We start from the raw sequence: 11297 nt of genomic DNA on the forward strand, positions 1-11297 counted from the left end.
GATAATTTATTGAACCCCAATTGGTTGGAGACCTTAAAGTACGAACCCAATCTCAGCTTCGAGCAAACCTTTCAAAAAAGGAAGGGCAAAAGAGGGGAGATTTTAAGGAACAACGTGAAGAAATTATGATAGGTTGAGCAACCTTAATCATTGTGGCCAAAGCTCCTACCTGCTCTTTTTGTTACTCTTAATTTTGAAATGACAGACTTTTTATTTGAAAGAAAATATGAATAGATTTTTTTCTTATTTATTCAATTTTATTTTTTTTAAGAAAATATGAATAAGCTTAGCTTCTTTTTTTTTTTTTTTTTTTGTTACGGTTTAAAAATTATTTTAGTAAAATCTTTATTGGATGTATTTTTTCAAATATATTATTTTTGCTCAAAAATCCATTTACCCGACAAAGGTGAAACAGCCAATCAAGTTTCCGGAGTAGATTCAGTGAGTAGCGTGCAAGCACGCGCTTCATGAAAGCGTGAGTGGGAAGCAATGTCTACTCTTCCCTGCAAATAGAATGGACTGACAGAGAGTTCCAGTTAACCTCTACCTTCTCGAAGGTTAAAAAACTAACCCAGGTCCCAGGCTAAACAGTCAACCGTAGTTAAATAAGCCTGGAAACACGTAACTAGGGTTAACATCTCCAGTTAAGGACTGCTTTGCTTTGAGAGAAGTAAGACCAAAAGCTGCCACTCCCCAAAAAATCCCGATAAGTGGTCAAAATACCACGATACGATCAACCTCAAGCGATAAAAGTGGGAAAACAAAACAGCCCAATCCAATCCAATTTTTTTATGAGTAACAGAATTGAGAAACAAATATTTTATGAAGTAAAAAGAACAAGGAAAGCAAAAACAAATGGGAAAAAGGTGAAAATGGTTTTGCTTTCTTTAAGATCTTTGTTGGTTTGCTGGCTTAGCAAGATACACAGTTTCTCCAGATCCGAAGAAAAAGGTAGGAAATAGAAAATCAGGTTAAAAAAAAATTATTATTATTAGTAATTATAAAAAAAAATGAAGGTACTACTTCTTGCTCTGAGTTCTGATATTTTTAACCTTTTCTGTGCTGTGGCTTTGGACTTTTGTATGATCCAAAAGGCATTGAATGAATCTTTGAAAACTTTTACTCTCTCTTCTCTCTCTTCTCTTCTCTTCTATATTGCTTTAGCTGAGTGGATTTTCCTATGCTTTATCTGCCTTGTCGGTGATTGTTATCAAAGCCTCATAAAACAATAAATCAGGATTTTGGAATTGTTTTGTTGTTTTTGTTTTTTTGTTTTTGTTTTTAAGCAGAGGTTTGTGTGTAGTTAGTGGTAGTTGAAGGACACCGATTATCTTTGTGTTCTCCTCTGGAGTGTGTTTCGTGCGTGTGTGTGCCGACTCTGGATCTTGATGAGTCATTTTTCCCGACTCGGCTCGGGAATAGCTGAGTCGGAAACGATTTGAGGATCGGCTGGGCTGAGTTGTGGGAGCTTGGGTTGATGAGCCGAGGGAGGAAGGAGCTAGGGTTTGGACTCTGTAACTGTGTGATTTGTGGAGTTGAAGCGATGAGCGGAAGGAATGCTTTTTTATTTCGAGAGTTGTAGGGTTTTTCTGCTGAGTTTCTTTCTTTCTTTTGTTTGTTGTGTTTGTTGATGATGATTGAAATTGTTGAAGTGGGGAATTGAAGTGAATGAAGGTTTATGATTTTGTGGTTTGGTTAAGATTTTGTGGAATTGTACGTGTTTTAGGGTTTTCTTGAAAGAGATCGAGAGGAAAGTTCTTGTTAAAATATAATTCTTGTTGTGGTTTGGAATAGAGTGCCCGAGTCTATCTTAGTTTGGCGGGGAAGGTCCTATTTTTGGCTCTGCTTTGATCGGATGCTTCATAAGGTAAAGAAAAATTTTCAGATGAAAATTTATTATGTTGTGTACGATTTGTTTTCTTCTTCCTTACTGTTGATTAAATCATAAGAAGCCTAAATCTTGTGACGTCTGTGGCAGGAAGGAGCTTTTATGCATTGAAGACTGTTGATTACTATCACAACATTGATTGAAATGATTCCATTTTTGGGTTCAAAAGAGAAATCAAAGGAGGCGGGGAAGTGTTTAAATCCTCAACTCTGGCATGCTTGTGCCGGAGGAATGGTACAAATGCCTCCTGTGAATAGCAAGGTCTTTTACTTTCCCCAAGGCCATGCTGAGCACGCATGTGCTAGTGTGGATTTCAGGAATTACCCAAGGATTCCGGCATACATACCCTGCAGAGTTTCTGCAATGAAATTCATGGCAGATCCTGAGAGTGATGAGGTTTATGCGAAGATTACTCTGGTTCCGTTGAATGGTAGTGAGAGTGATTATGACGATGATGGATATGGAAATGGAACAGAGTCCCAAGAGAAACCTGCCTCTTTTGCAAAGACATTGACACAATCCGATGCCAATAATGGTGGGGGCTTCTCAGTTCCACGATATTGTGCGGAGACTATATTTCCCCGCTTGGATTACACTGCTGATCCTCCCGTACAAAACATCCTTGCAAAGGATGTGCATGGAGAAACGTGGAAATTTAGGCATATTTACAGAGGGACTCCACGGCGTCATCTATTGACAACGGGATGGAGCACTTTTGTTAACCACAAGAAGCTTATAGCTGGGGATTCAATTGTATTTTTGAGAGCAGAAAATGGGGATCTTTGTGTTGGAATTCGAAGAGCAAAGAGGGGAATTGGATGTGGACCGGAATCATCTTCTGGTTGGAACCCAGCTGGTTGTAACTATGTCATGCCATATGGAGGATTTTCAGCATTCCTGAGGGAAGATGAGAACAAATTGACAAGAAATGGGAATGGTGGCAGTTCAGGCTCCAATGGGAGTTTTTTTGGCAGGGTAAAAGTGACAGCTGAAGCCGTTATTGAAGCTGTGAGACTTGCTGTCAATGGGCAGCCCTTTGAGGTCATCTATTACCCACGAGCTAGCACGCCAGAATTCTGTGTGAAGTCTTCATTGGTGAAGTCAGCATCGCAGATCCGGTGGTGTTCTGGGATGAGGTTCAAAATGGCTTTTGAAACTGAGGATTCTTCACGTATAAGTTGGTTTATGGGGACTATCTCCTCTGTTCAGGTTGCTGATCCCGTCCGCTGGCCTGATTCACCTTGGAGGCTTCTCCAGGTATTGTCGTCTCTCTTGTTTATGCATTTCTATTTACTGTGAAAGGCAAAAACGAAAAAAAAAAGAAAAAGAAAAAGAAAAAGGAAAAATATATGGTCCCTGAACGAAGGTGCCATGTTTCCCCTTGTTTCTGTTGCTTTTTTTCCCTTTTTTTATTCTGTTTTAAAGTTTTGCCAACTCTACTCTCCAAATGATTTCTCATCCTGAAGAAAGCTTTTTTTGAAGTTTCAAATTATGAAAAAGAAAAGAAGAGAATTATCCTTTTTTGGCAGTTCACATCCTTTGTAGTTTATTGAAAATAATACAGCATATAAAGGTTCAAATTTCGTTTGTCTTCAACATGCTCTTGCTACGACTTGCCATACGGAGACAACTGTTTTTGGGTAAATAATTTTTTTTTTTTTTCTCTAGTTATGCAAATGCTGATATCACGGACCTGGGCTTGAAACCATCCTTCCATATATCATACAACCACCTCATTTACTGTTATATATTGTCTGGGAGGTTTTATTTGTATCAGATGCTGCTCAGTACTTGCATCAGATACTGCTCAGTAATAATATGTTAGCTATTTAACTGGAACCAGAGTGTGTTATATGGTACTGGGAATCCTTGGGTCATGAATCTCAATGGTCCATTATCTTATTATTGAATTGGTTCTCTGTTTAAGTTTATAATGCATAAAGTCGGGTGTCTATTCTGTTCTAAAATTTTTCTCTTCCTGGATGTTTCTGGTGCTATGCTGTTGTGTCGCTTCTTACACTACTCTGTTCTGAGTAGAATTCTAATGCTATTGCAGTAGATTGCATCTTCCTTAGCACCAAGAATCTTGTGCACCAAGTTTTTATATTTCTTGAACCATTAATGGTGAAAGATCCTCAAATTTTTTAGAGCACATACTTCGATTAGCAAAGTTTCAAACAAAGTAGAATGGAGGCTGTTTTGATTCATGGAGAGTCTCAGATACACGTCCCTATAAGTTGTGCAAAGGGCATTAATAAATGTTTTTATGCACATACCTAGAGAAGATGTCTTTGTAACCTAGTAATGGTTCAGATCTATGAAGTTCTGCTCAGGCTACCCTAAAGAAGTACTCATAAGGTTATCCTCAATTGAGGTTTTCTGGGAGATTTAATACAATTTTTAAACAGACTATAAAATATCTTGATTTTGTATCACCATAGGGCTAGTAATAGTTACAAGTATTGAACAAGACCAGTACATTGATCCACCTACCAGAGGGCTCGGCTTAGAACCTCCCAGTTAATCTCTTTTCTTCCATATCACCCGGACTCTTTGGTTTCAATCTCTTTTCTTTTCTTTTTCTCCCCTGGACTTGGTTGCCTTACATTTCCTCTTTTGAGTTTCTACAAAGTTAATGATATAATCTCTTTGTTCCCTCCCCTCTCATCTGCTCTTAATAATTTGTTGAAGTAAATATGTTGCAGGTGACATGGGATGAACCAGATCTGCTTCAAAATGTGAAACGCGTCAGCCCATGGCTGGTAGAATTGGTATCCAATATGCCATCCATCCATCTGACCCATTTTTCACCACCGAGAAAGAAGTTGAGATTCCCCCAATACCCAGATTTCCCCCTTGATGCCCAATTTTCAATGCCAACGTTTTCCAGCAACCTTGTAGGGCCAAGTAACCCCTTTGGTTGTTTATCCGACAATATTCCTGCTGGCATGCAGGGAGCCAGGCATGCTCAATATGGTTTATCTTTATCTGATCCCCATCACAATAAATTTCAGTCAGGTCTGTTTTCAGCAGCTTTCCCACAGCTCGATCATCCTGCCACACCCCCTAAAGCCTCCAATGATTATGTTAGTCGCAAACGTAGCTGCAGTGAAAATGTTTCTTCCTTGTTAACCATTGCACAATCTACAGAGACTTCAAAGAAATCCGATGATAGAAAGACAGGATTTACACTTTTTGGTCGACCAATACTAACTGAGCAACAGATGTCCCAAAGCTGCTCTGGTGATACGGTCTCACCAGTTATTACTGGGAATAGTTCATCAGAAGGGAATCAAGATAAGATGGCAAATTTTTCTGATGGTTCTGGATCTGCACTTCATCAACATGGCCTTCCAGAGCACTCATCCTGTGAAGGGTACCAAACATACAAGGTTAATCACCGTGAAACCGAGCCCAACTTGGAGACTGGTCACTGTAAGGTTTTCATGGAATCTGAGGATGTGGGTCGCACTCTTGATCTTTCATTACTTACATCTTATGATGAATTATGCGGCAAGCTGGCAAAAATGTTTACTATAGAAGATTCTGAGATGCGGAACCATGTGCTCTATAGGGATGCAACTGGTGCAGTCAAACATATCGGCGATGAACCATTTAGGTGAGAGTTGTTTTGCCTGTTGCCCCCCTCTCATTCTTCCTGTTTCATCTCTTGACCACATTTTTTTTTTTTTTTAGCATTTTGATAAATGAGTGTAGGGATATAATCTCTTAGCTTTTTTGAAAGAGGACCAATGTTTTCAAAAATCAAACTAACTCTTTATTTTCCTTTGTCTGACATTGCAGTGACTTCACAAAAACAGCGAAAAGGTTGACAATTTTAATGGATTCAAGCAGCGACAATGTAGGAGTGTACAGAAAATAAGAAACCTCAATTGTCAAATGTACAGCTGGATGACCAAATCCTTTGTTCCATGCTGACCTTTTTATCCTTCCTAGGGTTGGGGAGATGGGGAGCTCGTTTGATGCAGTTTTGGACTTTCCAGTATAAAGCCTCCCAGATTATTGTTTTTTCCACAACTGAGGAAGCAATCTTTGAATTTTGGAATTTCCCTTAAAATAAATGCATTAGTTCAATCAGCAAATTTGTTGGTAGTCTGTTCTATTGTATTATTCAGACAATGCTTACAAATACAAGTTAACAAGTGCTTGGGTCGAAAGGCTTTTGAGAATGAAATTAATGCATACAAGTCTTCTAAGCAAAGCTAGCAAGCACATCAGTCATATATGCCTGATATCTGTCTGAGTTGCTGCTTTCTTGATCCTCCTCCTGGTTTATTTTGTGTAAACATGCTTTATGGTTGCCCATACAAGTTATCTTCCAGTTTCTTGTATGTATTTAAGAACAATAAAACACATCTCTACCCTGATTATATATATTGATATGTCCATTGTCAGGCTTTCTTGGGAGAGACTGTCAGTGTCCAAATGCCTTACTGATGTAAATGAGATTCAATTTTTATAATACCTGTGGGTGGCCCATGCTATTGGGGGTTTTTAATCTTTGAAATTTGTTCCATGGATGGAGACTAGTGGGGCTGGGGAAAACCGGTTTCAAAAGGTCCTTCCAGGTTATAACTGTGTGAGTTTGACCAAATTGAGTTTTGGGTTGTTAAGAAGAGGTTGTTTAAAGGGGAAACAGATTCTCAAGGATCACGGAAATGGACTTCCGATCAGTAGGTGAGCAACACGTGTGACAAATTCTCAAACCTGCCCAAAATATGGAAGAAAAAGCCAAAAAAGAAAAAGAAAAAAAAGGGGGGTAGATGGGTGTGAATTGCACAAGTCACACCATCACATGATAAGCCTATTATTATTATTTTGTGTTTACAACAACTTTCAAGTAAATGTCCCCGCAAGTGTTGGATTAAGTTATAGGGATTGCAACAAAGATTAGTCAAATCCAATAGCTAAAACAACATGGAAGAGCTGGAAACCACAACACATTCTAGGCGGCCGCACGTGGGTTGTGGGGTCAACAGCAATAATAGATTCACGTGTGGCTTCAAGGTTCAACGTCACCCCCAAAAAGTGCATATGTTGCGGCGTTTGAATTACAGGGCTGTTGCCGTTTTTCCAGGAAAATTGTTTGTTGGTTTTCCCTCCAATGCGATGCTGAGGTGGATATTTATTAATTCCACAACTAATCTCTACTTGCTCCCTCCATTTTATATTTGCAAGTGGGCTCACGGGGGTCAATTAATCTGACAACTAAAATGAAAACCCATGGTCAAGGACTCCAAGGTGGGAATTTGGGAAGGAGACACTCCCATTTCCAAAGCTTTGTTTCATTGAAACCTCACACTCATGTTTCTTTGTTTTCAGTAGTCATGCTTTCTCCACCCAAACCCTCCCTAGGGTTTCGCTTGCCTTCACAATTACGTCAACTCGTCAACCGACTCCTCCTTTCTTTTCTTTCCCTAACAAGCCAACACGGTAACACCCAAAACGATGAGAAAGCTGCCGTTTTGAGAGATCCAAGTCACGCGAAAAGGGGCACGCTATCTGGGACAATTACGTCATCAGCATTGAATGAGAGTGAGATTTTTTGTCCTTTTTGACTTTTCCTTGGGCAGTGATATTTTCACCTCATTTTTTCAAGCGGTCCACGCCAGATTAGTGTTAGACGTGTCCCTTCCCGAAAAACCCAACTTCTCGTCTACTTATATATCGCGTTCATTTCAAAGTTTTTGTACTTTTAATTTTCAGAAATTCCCTTCGTCTTATAATTGCGATAACTGACGAGAGAAGATGTAGGCGGTATCCTAGATTGCGCATAAGATTCCCGCAAAGCCTAATATTGCGTATAGAATAATATTTCTTTTATTTTAAGATAAGTAATAAAAATGATTGCGTTTGATAATCATGATGGTGACAGATTTCATGGACTTGTTTAAGAAATTTGAACATTTACAAAAAGTTAGCAGAGGATGTCCGTGCCCTTAGTCTATTTTCGGCAGTTAGTTACTATATACGAACGGAGTTATAACTTTTTACTTCATTCACTGTCTCATAGATTAGGACTTGTATAATGTTGAAGATGATATGATGGAGCCATGGACCCACGAGTTTGAACTTGATCATAATTTATACCTTTTTTTTTTTTCCCCTTGACACGAAAGCGTGGTCTTTGAATGCGAGTCTTTGAATGATACCGTCCCGGAAGAAAGCTATATAAAAGGATGATTGACTAATTTCCTTTAAAAAAATGAAATTTCATGATTGATTGAGAGTAAGATGACTCCTTTCTCAAAATGAAAATGATAATAATAATATTGGGAGATATAGGTCGATAGAGTGTAACACGTGAGGATGACTTTAATGCAGCTAATGGGATAGAGAAAAACAAATTGGTGGAGAGAGCGGAGAGGGTGACCACTCTACCTCTCTTTTTCCTTGTTTTTTTCCAACCCAATACGACACTGATTCCAACTGCCCACGCCCGTGCGGTGGACCCCCGTCCCAACGGATACTGCTTTCACCACGTCATTCTCCCTGATTTCCCCTCCCCTCCCCCCCTTGTGGGCCTCCCTTTAACTTTAACTTTAACTTTTACAAGAGCCCTTCCCCACCTCATGCTAGGTCCGTCCATCACTCCCCGGCCCACACCCACTTCTAAAGCTCGGATTTTATTGCTTCTCTGAGTTATACCATGAGTTTCACGTGTACCGCTACTGGGTGTAATGGAACTTCGGCTGGGCTCGGCTGAGCAAAGCTGTCAATCCCAAGACAGGTGGTTGGACTTGGGCCAGCCCAGTGTAGGCCATGTCTTTTCATGGCTTGGGCCCCATTTTACCAGGAGTGTACAAATCAAGGCCCACCCCGGCTCACATGTGTTAACACGGTCGGCCCAACTCAAATTAGAGCACAAGCGGGGCCGTACATGATTTTATTTTCGAATATTTTTAAATAGGTAATTTTCCAAAAATATTTCTAAATAAAACATTTGAAATGCTTATACCAAAGTTTCGTATGAATGCAGGTATCCATGGTCATGTTTTATTATGTATAACACCAATGATATAAGGGGGTTCTATTATAAGTAGTTGCACTTTCATTGTAGTGTTGTACAACATTAAAATTATTAAATCAATTTGATAACTTATAATGACTTAATAACTTAATTTAAGTTATTAAGTAAATTAAGTATGTTTGATAAAATAACTTAATAGTATGATTTAAAGTAAAAAAATTATATTAAATAATAAATAAAAATAATTAACTTATTTTAAAGTTTATATATTCATTTTATTTTTTTATACCACTATTATTACTCAACTTTTTTTACCCTAGTTATGATTTAGGAGGATAAATATTTCAATTTGATAATTTAGAATAAATGTTAAATTAATTTTATCCAACAATCTTAATACTTAAAGTAAAAATTAAGTAATAAGTTTTAATTCAACAACTTAAGTATAATTTTAATTAAAGTCAACTTAAGTCATTACGTAACAAGTATTAAGTTTTACCAAATCAATTTGATAACTTAGAATGAATTAATAACCTAGTTTAAGTTATTAAGTAAATTAAGTATGTTTGATAAAATAACTTAATAACATGATTTAAAGTAAAAAAAATATTTTAAATAATAAATAAAAACAATTAACTTATTTTAAAGTTTATATATTCATTTTATTTTTTATATCACTATTATTACTCAACTTTTTTACCATAATTATAATTTAGAAGGATAAATATGTCAATTTGATGATTTAGAATAAATGTTAAATTAATTTTATCCAACAATCTTAATACTTAAAATAAAAATTAAGTAATAAGTTTTAATTCAACAAATTAAGTATAATTTAAATTAAAGTAAACTTAAGTCATTACGTAACAAGTATTAAGTTTTACCAAACACCCTCTTAATACAATATTATGTCAATTACCTTTTAAATATGTTGTAATTTTTTTTTTCTTTATAAAATGTTAAGATCAACTTTGTTCAAAATGGATAAAATTTGAAAATATATATAAAATTAACTGAAGCCACACTCAATTCATATTCCTTAATACAATTGACAATATTTAAAAAAATTAAAATTAAAATTCATATTCCCCTAAAGAAAGAAAAAATTAGGGTAGATTTAGCTCATTTCTCCTCAAGTTTAGGTTAAATATACATAGTTATCATAAGTTTAAAATTTTATCAAATATTTTTCTTATTTTGAATCAAATGAGAATCAAGAGAAAATAGCAAATGAAACGGCTAGGAGAAGGAGAGGTATTTGAATCTATGTATATTTAACCAATCCTTAGGAAAAATGAGTGAAATAATAATAAAAATAATTTGTTCACTAGCATCTCATCTGGTTTATTGCTACCCCTCTTTCTCTTTTTGGCCCACCTCAACCCAGTTCAAGCCCAACAAGCCATTCTAACCAAAAATAGCTTCGGCCCAACTGTTTGACTACGAGTCCAGTGGAGGTTGGTAAAAAAATTGTCCTTATTTTAACCACAATGAAAAAAGCAGGGAACATTCGAGAGGAAAAAATCAAACATCAAATATGGTTGTCATGACGTCATATTTACACAAGGTTTTTAATCATTAAAATTCTAAAATAAAAAAAATTTCATTGCTATCATTTGAAATTTATGTTTTAAATTCAATTAAACAATTTTTATTAATAAAATAATGCGCCCTAAATATTTGACAATTAGTTGTACAAATACACAATTCAATTAATCAAATTCTTTTACATATAAAATAACCATAAGCCAAATCAAGCTTTATTTTTCTTCATCCATAGTAAAATAAATAAATAAATAAATAAATTTTAAAAAATATGATTGTAGTTGGAAATATGGATTTGATAAAAATATTCTTATTAAGCAAAAAAAAAAAAAAAAAATCATCTTCATGGGATGTTAGTTTGAGGGAAATTTATCTTTTAAATGTGAAAAAAAAAAAAAAAAAATCTTATTCAGGGAGGAAATCTAACTTAGAGTCTTAGACGTTCAGAAAGATCATGACAAGTAGATGAAAGAAATAGGCCACCTGGCAAGATAGCGCGTCCTGGACGGGCACCGCCTGCCTAACAAGTGACAACTGCCCTCGCCCTGGTTTCCTTGTTGGACTTGACCACCAACTCTTTCTTTTCCTTGTTGGACTTCTTCCCACGCTCCCACGCTCCCACACGTAACACGTCTTTCTCTATTTCTCTACAACTCCTATAAATTCCCCCTCCCGCCGTAAGGGATCGCCACCATCATTCTCTCTTCACTCTTCAATTCCACTACTTGTTCTTCCTCTTCCCCTAGAGTTGTTCTTCTACGCCCTTTTGCTATTTTCTTGCAATTTTGTAATGGCTCGAGTTGACACATTCAAGGCTATAGCCATCGTCATCTTCGCTGCAGTCCTCTCTATGGTTGTTTCTACCGTGTCCGC

The 11297-nt window shown here is 36.8% G+C and overlaps 1 protein-coding gene across 1 annotated transcript; it reads left to right on the plus strand.

Moving 5' to 3' along the window:
* Positions 1–1040: 1040 nt before the first annotated feature.
* LOC117920552 (auxin response factor 18-like) lies at positions 1041–6110 on the plus strand. Its single transcript, XM_034838156.1, has 4 exons — positions 1041–1867; positions 1979–3145; positions 4594–5507; positions 5693–6110. The coding sequence occupies exons 2-4, from the start codon at positions 2033–2035 to the stop codon at positions 5769–5771; spliced, it is 2106 nt and encodes a 701-aa protein (XP_034694047.1). The 5' UTR covers positions 1041–1867; positions 1979–2032; the 3' UTR covers positions 5772–6110.
* The last annotated feature ends 5187 nt before the right edge of the window (positions 6111–11297 follow it).

Source organism: Vitis riparia, chromosome 8, assembly GCF_004353265.1.
Source record: "Vitis riparia cultivar Riparia Gloire de Montpellier isolate 1030 chromosome 8, EGFV_Vit.rip_1.0, whole genome shotgun sequence".
Lineage (NCBI taxonomy): Eukaryota > Viridiplantae > Streptophyta > Magnoliopsida > Vitales > Vitaceae > Vitis > Vitis riparia.

What these genes read in the sequence shown, in the direction of transcription:
- LOC117920552 (XM_034838156.1), top strand. Translation starts at nt 2,033, where the DNA reads ATGATTCCATTTTTGGGTTCAAAAGAGAAATCAAAGGAGGCGGGGAAG. An exon ending in CACCTTGGAGGCTTCTCCAG is followed by an intron (nt 3,146 to 4,593) that starts GTATTGTCGTCT and finishes AATATGTTGCAG; the next exon opens with GTGACATGGGATGAACCAGA. An exon ending in ATCGGCGATGAACCATTTAG is followed by an intron (nt 5,508 to 5,692) that starts GTGAGAGTTGTT and finishes CTGACATTGCAG; the next exon opens with TGACTTCACAAAAACAGCGA.